Below are 23,970 nucleotides of genomic sequence, written 5' to 3'. Positions count from 1 at the left end.
AAGCGGAGAAAGGAAGGAAAAAAGCGGAGAAAGGAAGGAAAAAAGCGGAGAAAGGAAGGAAAAAAGCGGAGAAAGGAAGGAAAAAAGCGGAGAAAAAAAAGAAAAAAGCGGAGAAAAAAAAGAAAAAAGCGGAGAAAAAAAAGAAAAAAGCGGAGAAAAAAAAGAAAAAAGCGGAGAAAAAAAAGAAAAAAGTGGAGAAAAAAAAGAAAAAAGTGGAGAAAGGAAAAAAGAGGAGAAAAAAAAAGAAAAAAGTGGGATTTAATAGTGAAGGAGAACCACAAATCCCCAATAAAGGCTGGTTTAAAGATAAGAAACCCCTGAGGGCTGGCGATATAATAATTCTTAGCTTTCTGATGATATTTGTCAAACTGGCAAGTGTTTTCAACAGAATACAAGAAAAGGAGGAGGGATGCATGTTACCAATATAGCCTTCCCTGTTCTCTCTTCTTAGCCTTCTCAATGACTACTGCACACTGAATAGAGTATTGTGCAAAGAAAAAAGAAATACTTTTGCCAAGCTTTAAATTCCCAAACAGAGTTTTTCTGTACGGATTAGTTAATATGAAACGCAGATAGTTAACAGATTTTTTTTTTCTTGCTTGGTAAAGACTCATACAGAGTTCGTTCATATATATCATCTTGAAACTTCTTCTGAACATGGCAGGGTAGCTAAATTTTTAGACTTATTAAACAAATTCAAGAAGAAAGTCACAAATAAGTGTGGCATGATTTTCAATATTGTTTATCAATGTATCCGCCTTTTGTGTTTTATCTTTGTTGTATAAAGTCTAATTAAGATGGTAAGCTCCATGGCATAAAGAACAAAATACTCTGTTCTGTAAAATGTCATGCATTCTTAAGGTATTATAGAGCTAGAAAGTGGAAGATACAATATTGATTATATTTTCAGTTGTTTCCATATATAAACTGGTATAATATACTGCATACACAAGCATACTTTTTTCTTTTTTTAAATAGAAATAGTTATTAAACAGGTAAATGAGTGATATTACTCATTTCAAACCCATTAGCAAATTTTTAGTGACTGAAAAGTACGAGGAGGGATACAGGAGCTTTTCTTCCTATTAGTAAGACTTCATCTTCAAGAACAAATTCTATCACATATAGGAAAAAGATTCACACTCCTTCCTAGCATAGACATAAAGGCTACAGTGTGATATCAAAGTGTTCGGAGACCAAATTCACCACTCACACAAATTACATGACGACGCACACTTGAAAATGCACCAGACTTAAAATGATCCAGCTGATGCTGGCAGAGAAGACACCTCATATTAACTTTGCACTGTATAGTGCATTCCAGGGTATACATTCTAAGAGAATAGGCTTCTTAGCACTCTATACTTTACCCTATCTCATCTACCCTAGTTGCAACATTGCATTAGGCTAATCAGAGAAGATAACCAAGGCATTTTAAAGAAAAGCTCTCAACCTTGCAACAGAAAGAATAATTTTACATAGGTTGAACTAGGAAGGGAATCTAGGCTGCCTACAAGGCATGCATGTGCATACAGAATGACTGCCTGAGATTTCACTGGGGACCTTTAAGGCTCCATCACTCAGATCACTAGAAATACAACTGGTTACATCAGTACAAAGATGCTAGAATAGTATATGCAGTAAAGCAAGAGGAATATGCTATACCAGCACAATATATTCATACAATATTAGGATGTAGTAGTTTACAAAGGAAGTAGTTCACAAAGGAAGTGAACTAGGAAGTTCAAAGTTTTGTTAAATTCCTACCTAAGTCAATAAAGCAGTTTCAAAAGTTATACTAGCTCAACATCCAAATATCTGAACTGCAACTGAAACTTTGATTTATGAAAATCTAAGAGACACATACATCCAGTAATTGTCTTTAAACAAGATTATTCACCTTCTTCCATAATCTGTTTCTTAAATGTATTACAGATACCGTAGTTCAATTACTGTTTACAGTTAAAAAGACTGTGGAATGACCCCACAAAGCTTGACAACTCACTTCCAAAACTACAAAATCTGTTAGGAAAAAAAAWTGTAACGTTTTAGAAAAAAATTAAAATCAGTGAAATTTGCAGAAAACACCGTAAGAACTGAGAAGAAAACCTGTAAGCATTAAATAGAAGAACAGCTGAGTTAAATCTCTTCTTCCCTCTTCCACTCTGCAATCCTCAATACTGCATTCAAGATCGAACAGAGGCACCACATCCACTCAGAACTTGCAGATGGAACACTCTTCTGAAAAGATGTGCTCACACTATTTCTTTTTAAGAACTAAAGAGTTTCACACTTTCAAAATATGAAAAGGAAAGACTTATTTTACATAAATTTACAGCAGTTAGTATACTGACCCAGGATGTAGGAGAAACAGGTTCATTTGCTACCTACAGCTTTCATCTCCAAGTAAAGTGCTCTAAATGTTCAAGCTAGGTAACCCTTCACTACACCAAGCTAATGTTGTTCCATTGAAAAGATTAGGGAAAAAAAAGTCAGGAGTAAGAAGCAGAATGAAGCATCATGCTCTAGCCTAGTAGTTACTATGACAGTCACAAAAAAGAAAAAGAAAAACAAAACAAAAAAAGTTCCATATGTTGCTTCCACTCTTGTATCTGTATTTTATTCATTGGCAGGCTGGTCTTAATGATAACCCAACCTTTTGACCACATTTGGAGTTATGTTTTAAGATATAAGAATATATTAAGATATAAGAATATATAAGATACAAAGATACATATTGTATATTTACATTATCAAATAGTTCCCCAATTTTGAAGTATTTAAATAGATTTTAAACGCTAATTTATTGATTCTGTTCAATAATATTCTCTCTGTAAGATCAATAGTGCAAGTTTATGTATTATGGAATCCAATCACAGATAAAAATTATATACTCTTTTTATATATTATAAGTACTTAGTTTAGAAAACAAATATTAGGCAACCACTAAGGACTATAACACACCATTTATTTTCAGTATAGAAAATGCAATAGATAAAGCATATATTTACTACAACTCATTCATATCGAATGAAGTGAATAGGGTGTCTAAAGAAATTTAAATTTCCGTGTGCAAGTATGAGCTAAAAACGACAGAAACTACCCAGGACTAAAATCCTTTGCAATTATTTTTAAATATTCCATTATGTGATGAATATACTGAAAAATAAAGCTTATAATTTCACTCTACCAAATCTTTCTTTTCAGGCCTATCATTGTTTTAATCTTATTCTATTTCCAGTTTTAATGAAAAGGATTTCCTTTTTCTATATATCTCTATGGTGTATTACCCAATGAAGGAAGCAAATATTTTTCTCATATCAAGAAGTTGTAAGAAATCTACTATATAATTTTCTTCTCTCCTTCCACTAGAGCTTGAAGGAACTTAAGTTAACCTGATTAAATATTTTTACTTTTATAATCAACTTCATGCTGCTGTATATATTTGCGATGTAGCTGTCTTTCTTATCCCTCCTTTTTCTTAACATCTATGATTTTTTGGATTGTCTAGTGGAAAGGGGCAGCAAGAATCCCTTCCTCTTCTTGTACATGAATCTCATTTTTAGATGACAGAGACTAAAATTTAGCAACAGCAGTAGCAGAGAAAGGAAAACTGGGCTTATAATCCCTATAAAGCGTTTAAACATTATCAAAAACAAGCATGGGCCATAAAGAATGAATATTCACAAGAAGAAGACATTTTTTGCTTGTGTTGAGCTTTCAAGCCTGTTCATGTAACCGAATATATAAATGACAACTCTGCTTCGAAGTATACATAAAGGAGCAGACAGAGAGTTAGGTTTTGCTCAGTTGTTTCTAAACAATTACTTTGCCACATTTGGGGGAATGATAAAGCATAATAAAGCAAGGTTATCACAAATGTCATCAGTATGTCCCCCTTCTACTAGCAAATCATATTTCTTTCTGATAAAATTTTTGTTAGGCTTTTGTCTCATTGAAGTTAAAAGAAGTTAGAGAGTCTAAGAGTTAGAGAAGTTAGAATAAAAATAAGTTAGAAAAACTCTGGTAAAAACAGATATTTTTGTTTGTGATGTGTAGTACAAACATTTCTGGCTCTGTATTGTAGGACCCTGAAAAACTAAACTCCATAAACAACTAAAACACAGAAGTTTGTTACAAGTAGAAAACTTATTTTCTAACTCATTCTGCACCGAGTAAATATTTTTATTTGTGCTGATTACAAAAATCTATTTACTCTTGGCAAAATGTAAAGACAAATCTGTTTCAAATGGCATGAATTGAATTTTAACTATAGATTTAATATCTACAATAGACTCTATATACATAACTTTCCAAGTAATATTAAAAAACCAATGACCTTGAACTTTACTATTAAATGATATAATTAGTACTTTATATTATTCTGGTTTTGCTCTTCTACTACTACAATGATAATAGCAGCTAAGTGCTGCTAGAGACTGCACCAGAATAACATTTTTGGCTTAAGTGCTCAGGAATACATAACATTTAATCCCTCACAACCTTTGTTTTACATTTACATTATAACATTTTCTATGTGATAGCACATTGATAATCCATTTATAATTCTAAAAGGAGACAGAACTGGGAAAACATATAATTTTCCTATTAAATCAATTTTACAGGCATTTAAATTTACTAGTTTTGTTGATGGCAAGGACTAGATTTAAAACACTTCATTCTACAAAGCAGTTTTTTCTAATGAACCATTCATTTCCTTATGAAATACAAGCAATACATTTGATTACAAGTGAACCTAAATTTAGTCTCAGGAATTGACCTTAATTTTTTCCAGAGAGGAAACAAGTTTTCGGTATTCATTTAAATAGCATGGAAAAACCTCAGTACTTTACAATGAACGTTGTCTTTTCTAAGCAGCTGAATTTACATTTTATTTAATCAATAGTAATAAACTGTCAGTAGAAATCCAGTATGTAACAAGAGTTGAAGGAGAAATGTTGCAGATTATTGTACAGATTATTATATGTACAGATTATTGCATTTTTTAAAATAAGGATCCTATATAAAGACTGGCCTGAAATACAGCTACAGCTAGGAGATACTATGAAAGCATCTGCTATGTTCCAATATTTATTAGTATTACCATTGGGCTAGGACCAAAATCAAAATCCTTACACTTTCAAAAAGCATCAGTCTTCTGTTTTGTTTTGTTTATTTAACATTAATCTCTGTATTTAGAATCCCTGTTTCAAATTCCAATTCTGAATCAACAAATCCATTTTTTTCTGTAAACTTTGCAGAGAATCCAAGAACTCATAAAATACAATCTAATTTACTTCATAAGCTTTTATTGGGATAGAAATGCAAAAGATTTGAGCTTTTACAAGGCTCCTAGATCACGTTCTACAATCATTACCATAAGCACTCTTATTAAGAAGTCCCATAAAAATCTATCCTAAACTTTCAGAGTACAGCTTCAGAGATTTTATCTGCAGCTGGACAGAAAACAAGTTCAGTATACACACTTGTGTGTATATATGCAAATATTTTCCCCCTTCATACTCTCTCTCTCTCACACACACACACACAAATACAAATAGATTTAAAAAATGAAAAACTGTAATTCAACAGCTTCCCCAGGTTGAAAACTCTCCTTCAGAAAAACCCATGTGGACATGGCCTTCCACCCATCCATCCATTTACCTATTACTTACACCAGTTATTTGGGCCAATTCTCTTATGTCCCATATTTTGAAAAAATACTGTTTCAAATAAATATATTAGTTTTGAAGTTAGAATATGTTTAGAGAAAGAGTATCTTTCCAGTAATGCTAGCACTTTACAAATTTAAATCAGTTTTACATAATACCTTCATCAGTACAGAGCAATCTAACTTTAATTACAGGGCAGCATAAGGAAGAAAGACACCTCATATGCCCTTTACACCTTCATGCYGAGCACTCTGAGGACAGAAATGAAAAACTAAAGCTGGAATGCCTCTTGTCTCTTCCCAAGCMCACGAGAGGACTCAGCAGCAGAAAGAATTTTCTCTCTAGAATTCTAGCTCCAAACTTTCATCATGCTGATTACCATAACTAAGATACACCAGATATAACCATAGCCTAAAAAAACGACTGTTGGTACAGCCCAGAAAACAGAATGTGACTGAATATTCACTACGTACTTTCCGGTGCATTTCAGGACAATACCATAGAGTTTCCCTGTTTGCTCTGGCAGGTCTTTCCACGACRAGTGCAATACCACAAGGCAACTAGCAGCCATAATAATCCACAATGGTTTTCATCCTACTTAGGTTACACTGTAGCCCATTCTATAACTGAGCCCCTTTGCAGAATTTAAAGCCAGTGGAGATTATCCAAAATCCTTGCTACCATGTCTCAGTCTCCTAAAGGTAGGTAATTTTTATGTATCACATAACAGTGCTAAAGAATCAGGAGAATTGGGGGTATATATTATAACAAATATGGTTTTCCAATTACACAGCAAAGATTGAAGATAAGTTTTCTTTTTTAAAAGATAAAACTATTAATTTCAAGTATATGGCCTAAATTTCAAACACTCACTTTTCAGTTTGTACTCTTAACTGCCATTATTATGTATGAATGATGCACACATTCTCTCTTTTGCATATATAATTGCCTGATTTCCAAAGAGCTGTCATGGAGCACAGACTTGTAAAAGGATTGTATATACATTTTCATTATATACACCTATTTAAAAAGCAAGTTAAATGAGACAACTGTTATTTTAAAGCTTCTTTCAAAATGCTGTAATAGAAGAATTGAATAAACATCCTAGTTTGAACACTGATGGTTACAGCCATCATAGTATGATCTCACTTGTTGGGCCCTTCAGCTTCTTTTTATGTTTTGAAGAGGTACATGGCACCCTAAAGAACAGCAGATGGAAAAAAGCCATAACTAGTATCAGCTACAAAACAGCATGTCAAACACAGCATCCAAGACCGAGCCCAGTAGCAAGCCCTATCCGCATTGTCAAGTTTCCTCTTTCACCATAACATGCACAGTAACAGCACAGTCTGCTGGTACCTCACCTCTATGAGAATAATCATTTGTGGACCTTTAAGGAACTGACAGAGTAACCTGCAGGCCAATCTGCTGGCAAGACATCAGAGGAATGCAAAATCATAGCACTGGCCATGTTTCTAAAGCCCATTCTATGCTGCAGACTTCTCATTATATCAGTGTGTTTATTGCTATTTAAGTAAATACACCAAATAATACTAAATTATGAAAATAGGACACCTTAATCTGTGTAACATCTCCAGATTTCTCAGTCTTCATTTGTAACAAACATTCATATATAATAAGCTTTTAAACTTACTAAATTAAGTTCTTCCTTAGTTCATGACATCTAAGTTTAGTCATTTAAAATTCAGGCATACAAACTAAGTTCACTACCTGGACAGCAATGGCACTGTGGAGGTGGGGAGCGAATCTATCCTAAGACAGGTGAAATGAATTACCCTCTGAAAATACTTATCACCCTGGTATCCCTAGTTCCATTTACTAGAGAAGGAGAGTAGACTACCAGTTTATATTAAAAACAAACCTTAGACAGCTAAACTTAACTGAGATGAATCTCTCCAAATAGTTATTGCAGATTAATATGAAAAACAGTAAGTGTTTTTGTAGATAATAAAAAGCTAAAGCAAACTATCCATAAAACTATGTCACATATAATAAAAGATATAATCAACAATACTCTACAGCCTAACTGGAACATAAACAGCATAGGCTCTATCTCCACGATTCAGCTTGTTTCCAGACAGCACCCATTTTTTATAAGACAGAGTACTACACTCCATTATTTGCAACCTATCTAGGAAACATGATACAGATAACACAGTATGTTTTGTCTTCTGAGCACTGCTCAAAATCTCATGATGCAAATAACGTAAATAAAATTCTGCAAATATCCATCGTATAATTATCTAATTTTTAGAAAAATAAGTATTTATTATCTGAAAAAGCTGAAATGTGTATCTGATGTGTGCTATGTATATTTAATTTGGTCAAATGAATAACACAGAAATTAAGTTTGTATCCAATTAATCTTTCTAGAAATTTTAAAAAATGAATTACTACATTTTTTTGCACTTCATCAGGTTAAGGCATGCAAAACAACTTACAAGAAATACAAATACATATATATTAAATATTGTAATTAACAAGAACAACAAATATTTTTGCATCTCAAACAAAATAAAACAAAAAACACTGTAAAACATTTTCATGAAGTAGAATAAAACATTCCTGTTATGTGGAAGTCTGAAAGTTACACTTATTCAGATCCCAGGATTCATACTACTGCCTCTCAAGTGTACACGTACTTACGTGGAATATATTGTTCTCTGAAGTGAGGAGATAGCCCTACTTTATAAAAGTTAAAACTTTGTAAGTTGAAGTTKAATGTAAGCTGAAATGAGAGCAGAATAATAGCTTGCACTATCAGATTCTTACAAGTTATAGAATACCTAATACGGGAATACAATCAAAAAATTACAGCTATTATGAAAACGCTTTATTCAAATGCTCAATAAAACTGGCAAGAAATAGCACATATATGATCCATATATTAAATGTACCATTTGCTTATGAGAGTAAATGCAAAATGGTCGATATCGACACACACAGCCATAAAGAGCCATTTGCTACTGCTATGAAAAGGGTCATGCCTTACCCTCTTCTACAACTGCAGTCAGCTGATAAACACTTGCCAAGAACAGACCCAGGAGCTACCCATGAGCTGTTCTTAACAGAATCCTGTTTGAGTGTTTCCCAGACAGCCCAGGTATTTCCCATTTCTTAGCTCCCAGGACAAGGGGCTCAGCTTTTTGGCTAAACTATGACCTGAGCATTTATATTTGCAGTGTATATGTAAAATAAGAGCACGAACACCAGAGGAGGGGAAGAGCTGTTTATGGTAAGAACAGCAATGACAATAAGCAGGACACGAAGCAGCTTACGGAGGCATAACAACAGACCATCATGACTTGACTACTCCGGCCTCACCTTTCAGACTGCTGCTTACCTTGGTTTCTGCACTCCCTGACTGCAACTCAGCCCCCATCATGGCACTCTGATAAAAGCCCTGAACAACTATCTTGCATTTGAGATCCCTTGACATCAAGGAACAGACTAAATCATGACAGAAATAGAAGTCAGGGGAAAAGAAGCAGGGAGAAGAACAATTTTAAAAGCGGACTCAAGAGGGGATAATAAAAAATATGAGGAAGAATGCACAGCCAGAAAGAGAGTAATCTGGTCTAATCAGAATTTTAAAAAAATGAAACAAAGAAAGGCAGGCCAAACAGAACAATGTAATGTCCTTAAATCCCATACTGAAAGCAGATGTTTCAGCTCTTCAGCTTAGAGCAGGTCTACATCACAGGAATGATGATGATTAAGGTACAGAAAATTCTCCAGAAATTCATAGGTTAGGTAGGATACAATTTTAAAGAATGAAAGAGCAAGGAAATAAAAAAATGGGAAACAAGAATAGTAACATGAATGCAGGGCACTGATAGAACATGACAAAGAAGGAAGGAAAAATTAGAGAATACAGGAAAAGAATAAAATTTTCAACAATGAGAGGAATAATAAGTTGAAACCATTTTCAGCATATTAGTACTCTTAACAGAAAGTGTAAGTACTTCTGTCCTATTTACCCCCAAAATGCATTTATTTATCTTCTAAAATGCATAAGACAAATATTTATATCTAAATTTTATTGCCTCAGTTCAAGCACTATATAAATGAAGCCACATCAAAGACTAGTGCACGGGAGCAGACATCAGTGCACGGATGACAGACAGTGTGAACACAGAGATTCTGGATGAGAAGATAAAGTTATTTCCTGTGATAATTTTTTTTTTTATTTTTATACTACTATATATGGAAACTATTTGGCTACTGCACATGCCAGTATATGCCTTCTTACTTCTTATAGTCAAATAAACACCATTTTTTACAATAATATTATTTGCAATTTTCCTGGTTGTCAGTGAAGAATGGCCTCCAATAATAATAATAAATAGCAGCAACGCTGGCAATTAAGCAGCTGTAAGATCATAGCAATTTAGCACTTATAAACACAATCACGGCAAATGTGGTTTCTTGTCTTCCTCCCAGCTGAGATAAAGCTTATTTCCCCACTGAAAGCTTTATTCATTGTCATCAGAAGGACAAGAATCATGGGTTATTGTTACACCAAAAATCCATTTTCTGACTTCTCCTACCAACCTAATTCAGAAAATTTAGTATAACATTCTAAATTTCTATCCTGAAACAAGAAATCTGAGCTAATAATCAAAAGTAGAGTATTTGAACAATATACCATTGGCTTTTAATCAAGCCAGTGACTTATAGTTCACCAAGTGGCTTAGATTCAAACAAATCAATTCAACTTACTTTACCAAGGAGGGTCAAATATTTCATAATTAAAAGCTGAAAACAGTTAAGGAAAGCAAAACAATGCAATAGATTCATATTCAGAACAGAATAAAACCTTCCCATTTTTCCCCCCCCAAAAAATTCCAGCATCGTCTTTTGTTAGTACTATACAGACATTTAGAAAAAAATATAAATCCACACTTGGAGGTAACAACTGCTAGGCTCTTTGTTCAATACAATCTCTAATAACACTAAAACGCACTGATTGCTGTAATTCATTTAATAATATATGTGCTATTCACATTATAGGACAGCACAAGGAACACTGAAAAGTGATCAAAACTGGTAATTTCATCCGGTATGCTTTGTTCCATAAAGCAAAATCTTAAAACTATTACGGATTAAAAGCCTGTCTTTAATTAAACAGACACTTGTAAATACCTTTTTGTTAAGATGTTTGTAATCAAGACTTTAAAGGAGCAAATTAGCAGAGCTTCAGAATGCAACACTGGTATCTAAAATCAAATGATCAAAAAATACAAAAAAATCCACAACACCTACCTATATCATATGCAAGAAAGTCAGCAGAAAAACACTTTGCACCATTACTCAGGGAAGTATCATTATGAGTGTTTCCACCAAAAATGAGCATAGCTCCATTGATTAAGACAGCTGAATGAAGATACCTTGCAAAACCACTCTCTTTTAAAATAGTCCTGCAAAACATGAGAATAAATCAGTACATACTAACATGTGAAAAGTCATAAACACCTTACAAATTTTATAGAAGGAAACAGTATCTAAGACCAGGAAAACACTAAACTAAAGCAATTATTCGGTAAATATGATGAAATATATTCTGATTGTTTCTCAGATTATGAATTTCCTCAGATTATGAATTTCCTCAGATTATATATATTTAGCAGTCAATTAAAATGTCAAGCTTTCTATGAAAAAACAGTTTGTCAAATGACTTATCTAAAATAAATATCAGGTTTACATTCTTCAGAAAAGATTAATCATGTGGTAAATGTTAGTGAAGACTAAATAAAAACCTCTGCATACTTTCATCTCTATTCTTATATAAACCTAGCACAAATTTTCCTCAAGAAATATGATAAAGAACTTTTTATAAGGCTAAAATAATGCTTAGCCCATTAGCCCAAAAGTTAAATGCTTTTTCTTTTTTGCTCTTTCACTTCTCTTTCCATATTACAAACTCTACTTACCAGGTCCTCGTATTAACTTCGTATCTGTAAAGATCATCCACCAATCCATATTTATTGCCAGGTAATGCTTTGTATCCACCATGGACATAAACAGATTTTGTCAGTTCATCATAGACACTAGTATGACCATATCCACCTTGCACAATTGCTCCTTTTGTTTCTGGCACAAGCCAAGAATTAGACCCTGGAATACAGGCACGAAAGACAGATTTAAGTCCTAACATTGCTATCACACAACACTAGAAGAATATGTAAAATAGATCATTACTGATATAATCCTAAATACACCAATAACAAGGGAATCTCTTTAAAGACTAATTTTGCACCAATGTATCGAAATATCTGCAACTGGATAATGTTACTGGTCTGTTATCTGCTATTCTTAATTAAATCACAAATACAATGTTAACAAAGAACTACAGGTACCAGACAGTATCTCATACTCTTCCAAAATTCAACACACACACACACAAAAAAATCTCAAATACTTTGGTAAAGAGAAAATGAAGAATTAAGATGCATTCTCACTCAACCTTAACTCTCCCTCTTGAGGGATAGAGGGTCTCTATGCGCCATATCTATTGTGATTAAACCATTTGCAGGAGCATGGCAGAGGCAGAACTCTCACAAGCTGTGATCTCACAGAAACATGTAACTTGACAGCTCAAAGTATACACCAGATACAGGCAGAAATTTTGCTAGTAAACTATTAAAACTATTAAACTAAAAGTAGTTTCCAATGATTGCTCATTCGATTTTCAACTGCAAATACACCTATTCAGCTGCTGAAAACCTCCATGCGGACAAATTTGATACGAGCTCATTTAGAGGTATGCTATACATCACATCATTAACATCATTAATTGCTATAAAGAGACACTAAATAAAACTATTCACAATAAGTATTCATATTGAAGAATAAAATGAATCCAGGTTAAGTGATTTGTCATTGCTTGTGGCCTGCAAATTTCCAATTTTCTCCATCTTACCAGCTGATGACACAATAAGCCGCCTAAAGAGCTAGAGAAGTATTTCCTGTAGAAGACAGCCTATTCAAAATTTACAATTTATGTAAGAGGGTTAAGGAGGAGTCTGTTGATACACCTTTCTATCTCCAAACACATTCTCTCTCTCTTTTTTTTTTTTTTAATATTGAACAGTCCTAAAGACTGACATATTAATTATATGCACAACAGAATATATTGCATTTGTACTTCACTCGCTCTCATATAATCTAGAATATTTTTACAGTAAAATTGCATATTACATAACTTTATATGAATTGTGTTGAAATAGCAGAAGATTGTTCCTTCTTGTATAATAAAGAACATATGCTATGGATATCTAACTACATTTGAGAAAAGACATCCACAGACATCTCTTCAAAATAAAAGTAAAAAAAGAGTATTATAGTTTCTATTTGTTTCTATTTCTAAATTCTTTTAAGATATCTGAACTTTGACACTGAAACCTGCAATATAAACAAATAATTTTGCTTTGTCTTTTACATTTCTTGTGCATCTTGAGTATTAAAATATTCAGTACAAAAAAAGGCAGTTTCTCTAGCATTTCTGTCTGAATTTAAAGACTTTTCTATGTGGATGATCCCCTCTGTTTTAACTATTCATTGATAAGAGTATTCACTCAGCAGAAACTGAATTATTTTTAGGCAAATTCAATTATTCTTGCAGATATTAACATACCTTTGCCCCTACCCAAAAGGCATCTCGCTCTCGATTCTGAGATCAGATGAACTACTTCCCTGACCAAATCAGTCATGCAAAATCCTGCAAACTCAACAGCTTAAAAAGCCAAATTAGCCTAGAATTGACAAACTAACACTCCAATTTCCTGCTTTATAACAGAAATAGCTCTACAATAAACAAAAGGGGTGGGGGCTCCTCAGTTTTAAAATCTCATAAATCTAATGGAGAATGTAAAAACAAGGTCAAATTAATTTTCAAAATCAACAAAAAAATCCCTCCACTACAACTTGCTTCTACTTTTCACCTGTAATTTGAATCTTATTAATAAACATGACATTGTTCATCAACATTTGGGCAATTTTCTGGAGAATTCTAGACAAGGTACTRTGATAACTTGAGACAGTTAAGTCTACCAGCTATTAACTCATGGACAAGGTTACATGCTGCAATACTCTAGTGACTTTGGTCGTCAAACAGAATCAAGCTCTACAGGTCCAACTGAATGATGATCAAGCAAAGAATAATAATAAAATAAATAGAAATAACGGAAATAGGTGGAAAAAAATTACAGCTGAGACAGAAGCAGAATTCAAGGCATCTGATGTACTCAACGTAGGGATACAACTCCATTCCAAACCTCCAATGCACAGGGCATAGGAAAATACAGGTCCATCAGCAAGCATTTTAAACACATCCCAAGAGATATAACTGAAGAACAGCAGCCATAGCACTCACACCAAAGAGAAGAGGGAGGAGAGAGACAGTCTGGACAAATACCAATCTTAATCTGGCCCTCAAAAATATGCAGAGGTTAAGAACATAGGTGTAAAAAAGTACAAATAAATATGTTTAAATAAGGGGAAAATACTTTCAGAACAATATGAAGTACCAAGCCATTTATATTACACTTACCTAAAAGCAAATAATTTATACAAGGGAGCACACAGAGTCTCAACTTGCTGGCCTTCAGTAATGCCCTTAACTATAATGTCACAGTGGGAAATTASTAAATAAGCCATAATTGCTGGAGGTCATTTGAGCAATGATAAAGAAGCAACAATGAGCAGTATTGAAAGGAACTAGGATTACTAATGAGAATTTTTAAGGATCAGATATAAGAATCAGTGCATTTTGTAACACTATCACAAATTTAAGATGTGATGATGGCTTAAGTTTAGGCACTATCAATTCACAGAAACAGCAGAATAATATGCAGAGTGAATTGGATGATCTTGGCAACTGAAAGATAGATCCAAATTCAATAATAACTTAAAGATATTGTGCATAAGTATTAGCACAATGATTATGAACTCTATAAAATGGAAGCTCACCAGCTGGTAAGGATTGAGACGAGTAAGCACGTGCATTACTTCATAAGAGAAAGTCTGAGCCATTAATGAGCCATTAATGTCACTTTCATGGTTGTATTACAAATGTCATCTCAAGAGAGGTGTTCTCAATAAAGTAGAATTAGGTATTTAGCCAGACACTGGTGAAATCTCATCTGAAATATCTCACAGGCATTTCTAAGCATCCATGTTCAAGAAATATGAACTCACTGTGGAAGAGGTGCAAAGGTGAATTATTAGAATGACAGCGGAATAGGCAAGGTTACCTTAATTAGTCTACCAAAAAGGAGGATTGTATCTATAAACATATGCAAAAAGAGTAGATGCCAAAAAGGGAGATCAACTGTATACTATACACTGCAACAATATGTAACCTGGAACAAAAATTGATACAAATAAACCACTGATAAAAGTAGACTAAGATTTAGATGATGTTTAGTCACTAAAATTACAAGTCTTGAAATTATGTTCCAGTGACACTGTGGAAAAAAAAAAAACACACACAATTGCTTTAAGATCAATCTTCATGTATTATTGAAAATAATTTTAAGATACGGTGTTCACATTAAAAGAGTACTAATCTCAATAGCCAGGGTGATCTCTTCTATGCTTTTGGTCATATTAAGCTAATCACATTTCACATTCAAAGTCAAGCATATTTCCATCAGCAAAGGGAAACAATAAACAGACTAAACCTTACTCCTCCTTTTCTAGTTCATTTCTTTGTATAAAAACTAACTCAAAAGGCCAAATCAACAAGAATTCCTTTCTTTCCCTTTTTTTTTTTTTTTAGCACCTATCACTTTATCAGTGAAAACAGAATAAATAAAATAGCTTTTTGGGGTAAATATATAAAGATGTTTCTAAAAAAAAGGTTTGAAAAGATTGAAGATTTTTATATTCCATAAATCTGCTAAAATTCAAAGGTAAGGTACATGCATTGGTCTCACTCTTAAAACAATACAACCTTCAAACAGATTAGGTAAAAGGAAGAAAATATCCAAGAATCTCATTTCCCATCTTCACTTCATTGCACTGACAATAAACTAAATTCTTTCTAGCAATTACAGAGTTCAAGCTAACTTTTGAAAAAAAGACTTTCTTTATATTTATTAATATAAATTTAGAGACTTTTAGAAACTTCAGCTAAAAACAACGCTAATATTCACCTTCAGATTCACATTGAGATTTTCAGAAGGTTTACGAGGTATTGCTAGCCTAAAGGGAAATAAATTTCCCTGGGGAGTAACCCAAAAAATTTTTATGATCCAAGTTAGTACAACAATTCACATAATTCCCATACCAAGATTTATTGGTTCCTCAAAAGCCATAATTCTGAGTATAGCAAGAAAGGACAAGGGGAAGTTCTTTTGCTCTTGCAACAACCACCATACCTTTGGAGCAGAAATTAACTCCCCTGCTTTCACAAGGCACACATTAGATTAACATGCTTTGTTAAAAAGAACTGCATAGCACAATACCTACGCGAAAAGCTAGGGAATTCGCAAATAATTAAAATATTTTCAGGTGGTTCATGGCCCAAAGCCTATTGAAATTGGTGTCACAATACCTAAAGCACACCTTAGCACCAGATTTCCGTATATTGTAATAGGAATAGATCAATAGAAGTTTCAATTACTATGATTCAAAGGGTATGTTCTACATTGCGCCTGCTTCTTTCAGTAAACGTGCAATAAATGCTTGAAGAACAGTCTACATTGGAACTAAGAGCCATGGACGATAACATTTACAATGAATAAAGTAGCACAACGTGAAATGTTGCAGCAATGTGTGTTTTTAAAGGAAACAGAGAGAGGAAAAGAAGGACTCTAACTTTCCTTTGTCAGAAGCCCTTCTTGATAACTTTTGCTTTTTAACTATCATTCTATTTGGTTAAGAGCAGCATTTCTATCACTTCCTGTGCCCTCTGAGTTTGGAGTCTGAGCTGCTAAGTTCCAAAAAAATAAAAACAAAAACAACCTAGTCCTTCATGGTTCTAACCGCCACCCGGAATTTCATGGTTAAAAATGATCCTACAGCTACAAAACTGTAGATAAACACAGTACCTGGCACAAAATTCAGGAAAATCTGCCATAAAATTTATTTATCCTTGGGGGAAGGGAACATGGGAGAGTCAATGAGGTTAAACGTAACATGAGGAACTGCAGAAATTGTTCAATTACAGCACATTAAACCATGTTCTGCATAGCACTGCATGAGCAAATAATCCTTCATCATGAGTAGATTCACTGAAATCATTGGGATTCCACAGTAAGGCTCTATATTGTTACAATTTTACTTTATATTTAATGCAATAATGAAGCAAACCTTCTCCTAAAAACAAAATTTCCCACCAGTATACGGTAAAACTATCATCTTGAAGAAAACATGAAACTTGAGATTAATTTAGACCCACAGAGCAAAATTTTTTTTTTTTTTAATCTGCTTAGTTGTAGATAACAGTCCTTTTTACTAATCCTCCACAAGTATAGCTCTAGCATATTAAGAAAGTTTTGAAATAGGAAGTTGTACATTTCTATCATACCAGTAATAAAATATTCTACAGACAGAGAAAATTTTACACTGCAGTGAATAATACACTCCTCCTCCTTTTTTTCTTCCCTCTTCGCTACTAATCTAATGAATAATATCCAAGAACAATTTTGGTACTTCTTCTCCAGGCTAAGAAAGAAGCATGTGATGCTCAGCATTCCAATAGACATTAAGATGAATGAGCACTGAGAATACTATAGTAACTTTTCTTAGATATTTTTTTTTTCCTTGAAGATTAGTAGTTTTTTCTTTTTGATTTTTTCAGAAGTTAAATATATTTTTTTAATGGACATTAATCCCTTGCCTTTACAAATCTTAAAATGTTGCAGGGAACGTTATTCTGAGAGGATTGAATTTTTAGAGTAGTTGCATGCAGATTTTTGAAATTTATAAATGTTGACAAAGTGTATTGTGACTCTCTTCTTTCTATTCCCGTTCTTCTTCTCTTGTTCTGTATCGTTACAAACTTCAACGTTGTCATTACAGATAAGATGCCAAGAAGCACAAGAACTCTCTGATTATAAGGTTTGAATGGTCTTACCCATGCCAAAACGCTACATATAGTGCTTCTATCCATATGCAGTAACATACGCATACAAAAAGTAGTAAAATTAAACACCTCAAAAATGTACAATACTTCAACATAAAAATATTACACTGCATTTTACATGCACGTATATTGTGATTGCTTTAAATACTGTTAGAAAGTTGGATCCATTCAATGGAAAACAAGAATAAAAAAGGCAACTGAAGATTAGCATTTGAATTAATGGACATAATAATATTCTTAAAGATTCACCAAAAGATGTATTTTCAAAATTTTTCAACAAAAACAGTATCTTAGAAATAGCATGTATAAAATGAAGCACTATAGTTTATACTGTCTTGTATTTTATCTGAGTGTGAAAAGTTTATGTAATTCTAAAATCTAAAATCACTCATAACAAAAGTTTTCCAGTTTGCAGGAGTAATCTCACAGACGTAGCAAATTATTTACGAAAATTGTCTTTACTTACCTTTCATTTCTACTAGTAGCAACAATTATTTACTTTAGAGCAAATCCCATAAATAACAATGAATTAAGGTTATTAAATTTTGAAAATCAGAATGAAAATGTTAGAGCAGCATTAATTAAAGCCTCAAAATAGTCACGTTCATGTAGTAACTACTGTGTGTTATGTTCTTTTCTTTTTTTTTCCTCTCTCTATTTAATCTTTTCTATTCCATCTGCTCTGTGGTCAAAATGAGCAAGTTGTATCATAAAAAAAACACTCTGTGGAGTATCTGATTTCAACCTTTGCCTTCTTTAGAGTCCCACAGCCATAAACATGACAGTGCATATCCAAAATCAGTATACCTCAAACATGTATGAGGCACTACTGACTAACAAGAAATCTGATCTACATAAATTAAAGGAAAAAAAGATGAGATTATATTTACTTAGTAAGAAACATATTTATCTTTCTAAAAAGAAGCATCCTTCAGTTAAAAAAAAAAAAAAGAATCAAGAAAATATATTTTACCAGTACACGATAAAAATAATTTGAAAGTTACTTACTGATGTAGTATTCTTGCACAATGCTTGTATAACCATATATGGCTGAGTATCCAAAAATGATGATCATAACAACATCTCTGCTATCCAGCTCTACTATATGTGCTGAATGACCCTCCACAGCATATTGTTGGCCATGTACAAGTACTGCAGGAGTTTTAGTATTCCATGTTTGACTGTGTATGTTGAAAATCCACAACTCATCAGTAACATTCCCATTATGTGTTTCAATTTTACCTCCATACATGTAGATGTCTTCCTGTAAAAATTGAAAGGGAGAGGAGAGAGAGAGAGAGAGAGAGAGAGAGAGAGAGAATTAATGGATCAGAGAAACAGATATTTGAACTGTATAATTCTGCAGTGTATATTTTGTAACTAAAAAAAAAATCTGATATAAACCTTCACATTTAATGACACTACCTTGATCAGCTAAGTATCAAGACTTAATCCCAGACAATGATATTTTAACTAAAGCAACAACGATGATAAAGAGACTACTTCACAGAAAAAATAAATCCAAACATGAAAATGACACTAAAATTAATCTCAGCTGGATTTCTATAGGCAGAAAAACTTCAATTACCTGGCTTTTTTAATTCATAATGCAGTTTTCTATGAAAAAAAGTGAATAGAAAGGATTTTATATTGTTTTTATGTTACTTACAATAAACCAARTCTTGTCTATGGGGATTTATGATTCTATGATTTCATTCTGAGTATGTGCAAAAGATCACACACTATGCAATGTAACTTAAGTTCTGATAAACCTCAAAATGAGAGCTTAAAGAGAAGAGATGACATACGTACAGCATCCTCTTAGGCACATTCGCTAACGTTAAATTCCATAGGGCAATATCTTAAGCTTTTTAAGGGGAAACAAAACAGATTTTGCAGTCTTCATGGACCACGTATCTCAAACTGCAGTGCAATCTGTTTTGATAAGTAATGAATCATTTACTTAAACATTGAAAGCTGACTCTACCAAGTGAGCTCAAACTTCACCAAGAGAAGTAAATCAAGGCAGAGAAAGGAATAAAATTAAGGAATGAATTCAAGCTTGTTAACCTCACAGATCTGCACATTGTTCAGGGACAGTTTATCATTGGTGGAAAAAAATAATTCCACTTCTGAGAATGATACTTGATGCATCTTTGATAGGACACATTAGGTTCACATGCACTCTGCATCCCATTTATATTATTTTTGCAGAGATGGCAGCTGTCTTCTATATCCTGAAATATTTTAGAGTGTACTGCTGGAACATACCCTAGAGTTAAATCTTATCTGGTTAAAAAAAATTAAAAATAAAAAAGAAGTTACAAGTTTATCAGAGTTAGTCAAGTTTTACTTGGCATGGACCACTGGGCCTCAGAAAGAAAGATCAGAAAATAAAGGAATTGTTTAATATAAGTCTGAAACAACCATGGGAAATTTCATTCTTATTGCACAAGCAACCAATGGAATCTAAATAGAAATGTAAAGTGTATGTAATTCTTATCATGTATTTCAAGAAAAATGAATTGAAATTGTCAGAGAACAGACAATATAGATAATCAGCAGAAGGACAATCTTTTTTAGTCCAGCAACTAGTAATATTTGAGATGCCAGGGAAGAGAGGTTTTCTATAATGGAGGGATTGTGTTTCTCAGTGCTTCATRTTATTTCAGCAAGTGAATGAATGTTAACATCCTCAGATTAAGTTTGAAAAGCAATTGTGTTTTCTCCAAGAGCAGCAAATATATTAGTATTTCTCAGATTATAATCTGCAGAGATATGCATTTATACTTTCAGGTAGCTGAAACTGATAGTCATCTGTTCTAAATTAATGCACTCCAAGGAATCATAAACAATTCCTTAACTGAGAGAACACCCAGACAGCATCCACTTTCCTAGATGCACAAATTCCAGGACCACATGAAAAATTTCCCCATCGTTCTTACAGAGATGAAAATTAGTAAGTGACCAAATAAACTGTCTAACATGTACTGAAGAGCACTAACAGAAATTTCTGTAAGATCTTCTCTATTCCTTCATCTGAAGCAAGTAAGCCTTCCTTGACCTGGAATTTAAAGTTGGTTCTATGCAGTGATACTTTCCATTAGAGACTAATGTGAACTCTTCTTTGAACTGAGGCTCAATGAACCAAAGATATTTACATCCTTTAATGGAATCTACAGCCAATTCTGCAAGAACACCGCATTTCATCCAGTTATGCAGGATTATGTATACCTGGATCAATTATTTTTCTATCAAATATAACATCTGTTCAAAGAACTTGGTGAAGACCCACAGACAGTGTAAGGGGGCACTCACTGTGCATTAAGAATTAGCATTTTCATCCCACAAACATATAACAAGTCTATGTGTTTCAAAGGACACCTGAGTCTAAGTTAAATATCCAGAATTAAAACATTAAATAACATTACTTAGGTATGTATTTATGTATCTATGTATGCATTTATTTATTTCAACAACTAATGAACAGCAAAAGGTGAAAACCTTTCTCTTAGATTACAGAAAGAGCTACTGCTGGTCTCATTCTCCTTCCTCATGAAAGTTCCCTAAAGAGGGTAGGGAGAGAGGATACCACAAAAAAAAAAAAAAAAAAAAAAAAAAAAGTGCCCGTCTCAAGAGAGCTGAGGTTCCCCTTTAGAAAGTGTTTCTGAAAATAATACAATCTCTTTATCCTACTACCATGTTTTTTAGTGCTGACATACACAATCCCAACCAAAGATGCTTTTAACAATAGAGGCTAAAGTCACTATTAAAAATTTTGATGCTATTAAAGGACAGATTCTAAAGTAGCTACCAAGACGTCTTTCACAACATCTATCAACATCAGTGATGATGGTCATACCATTTTGGTTACTGCTACCAAGGGTATGGAATCAAGATATGTTCGGAATGCTGTTCTTGCAGAACGCATTTGTCCACTAACCTGTATTTTTAGCTCATCCTAGTCTTTCTTCAGAAGTCTTCCTCTAGGGCTTTGCCCTATAGCAGGAAGTCTTATTTTGAAATATGCTCTCAATTATTAGTAAGTATTAACTAGAAAGATGAAGGAAATTTGTTGGGGGGGGGGTTGAAAAAAAAATCATTACACATTTTCATTAGTTGTCACTGATAAAGGCAAAAATAATTGCTAGCTGACAACTCTTCTTGTTCAAAAGCGGCCTGTGAATAGTGTCAATGGAAATATAATCAGAGTTCTGCCAAAGCAAGTACAATCAGCGTGCAACTTCTGTTTCAGTGACGAAGCTAAAGCTTGGTCTGGAGACTACTAAAACATCAACTTCTGACCTTACAGGAATGAGAAACGTCTAGATAGATACAAATTTCTAGGTGATGAGAGAAAAGTAATTATACTGAATATGACCATCCCATTCTTGTGTGAGGCAAAGCATTTGAGGGTGTCTCAACTTTTGACTCATTTCTTGCTGGGATAATTCATCATGAAATGAACCAAAATTAACCACTGAATCTGCCTCCTTTGCCTAATCTATTAAACTATTATGACAATATTATAGTATTTTAATTATTTAAATCTTTTAATTATTAAACCATTATAATATTACAACTATTATTAAACTATTGAAAGACTATTAATCACCTTTGTCTGTCCGGTATTAGATATTTAGGTAACATGGTGCTACAGTTAAATTGTCCAGCAATAAGACTATCTCAACAATAACACAGCTCGTGTCAGCGCTAATTGAATAGACTGATATTGTCTACAATAACTGTATCAAGAAACACTTTGTACAGTAGCTTTGACAGTATCATTATCCTTACTGAGAAACAATGTGACAATGTAAACTAGGTTTCAGGCTGCTTGCCAGAGTGCACACAGGATTAATTTTTTTTCTTGGAGATTCAATTTCAGTTCACCCTGTCCTGCCAGGGTAGATTTCCCATGTCTTAGAAAGGAGCTACATGAACTGCTACATGGAGGAACCCTGCTTTCCTCCTATATCTAAAAGATATCTAAAACTCCTATCTCAAGTCCTGCAGACAGCATTGTGCTGCTTTATTTCAACTGTCTCACATGCTTCTGATTTCTACGGCTATGTACTCAGTACTTTCTGAAAATTATGCCTCCATAATAATATCACCTAGCTCTTACATAGTAATCAACAGACTTCAAAGTGTTTTACAAATGAGCCATTTACAGCAAGAAAAGGTGAAACAGAGYGAGAAAGTTACTCAAAAGAAAACCAAAAGACCAAGTAAAAGCATCCACTTTTCCATATAATTCAAATTAAATCCCAAACAGCCAAAATCATTACTTCTTCTGACTTTGGACTCCATCTCTTACCAACTCTATACCTTAATGTTAAGTGATTTAATTTTTAATGTGTATGCAGTAATTCAAGGTATCTCTGAAACTTAATACGCTTTTATTCTTTTAGATTGTGCAAATCTGCTTTCTTCCTAAAAGAACAATACTTAGTTACTCTCACTGCGTCTGGAAATTCTACATTATTATGTAAATTCTGCCCACATTCCAAAAGACTCTTATCTAGTAGCACCTAGATTGTACTGAATATTAGTGTTCCATATATTAACATAATTATATATTCCATATATTAAACAAGACTCAAAAAATTGTAAGCACTTCTGTTCTCTATGCTTACCTCAAGTTTCTAAAAGTTTAGTCAGACTTGTACTTGATTCAGAAATTTTTGGAATTTTTCCTCAAGCTAAATGTAAGTATGCAGTTAAAATACAGAAGTACTAAATTCAATAATGTAGTAAGTATTTATAGATAGATAATATTGTTATATAATCTAAGAAGTATTAATCAGCATTTATATAAAAATACTTGACAAACACCCACAACATGTACAAGATGTCAACCACCCTTAATATCTCGAATAAGTATAGAAGAGATTCACTAAGTCATCCTGCTCCTCTACCTTCAGTTGACTCAGATCTTGATAGAAATGAGAACTTATCAGGTGATATAATTTGGCCATCTGCAAGGTAAGACAAAGCCTATTCAACATAATGAAAAAACAGCATATGCAGAAACTTAAGGAGTACACATGAAGATAAAACATACAGCAACATCTTCCCAGGAGAAATCACTTTGTTCTATTTTCCTATTTTCCTTCATTCTTTTGGTTTTGGTGGACAACAGCAACACAACAACGCAAACCCCAATGACACACCCTTTCTGCA

General features: G+C 33.3%; 1 protein-coding gene across 12 annotated transcripts in view; it reads right to left on the bottom strand.

The window, feature by feature from the left end:
• ATRNL1 (attractin like 1) overlaps window positions 1-23,970 on the bottom strand; it is a 515,292-nt gene that overhangs the window by 412,192 nt on the left and 79,130 nt on the right. For all 12 annotated transcript variants that reach the window (XM_085319057.1, XM_085319058.1, XM_085319066.1 and 9 more), the window contains 3 exons: window positions 18,793-19,048; window positions 11,627-11,810; window positions 10,959-11,113 (listed from right to left, as the gene is read on the bottom strand). In XM_085319057.1, the coding sequence (XP_085175183.1) occupies window positions 10,959-11,113; window positions 11,627-11,810; window positions 18,793-19,048 (595 nt within the window). The remainder of the gene's footprint in view (window positions 1-10,958; window positions 11,114-11,626; window positions 11,811-18,792; window positions 19,049-23,970) is intronic.

This window comes from Rhea americana, unplaced genomic scaffold (assembly GCF_003343005.1).
Source record: "Rhea americana isolate MKP2758 unplaced genomic scaffold, rheAme1 scaffold_57, whole genome shotgun sequence".
Taxonomy (NCBI): domain Eukaryota; kingdom Metazoa; phylum Chordata; class Aves; order Rheiformes; family Rheidae; genus Rhea; species Rhea americana.
The sequence above is the reverse complement of the archived record's forward strand: the minus strand, read 5'-3'. Positions and strand labels throughout refer to the sequence as shown.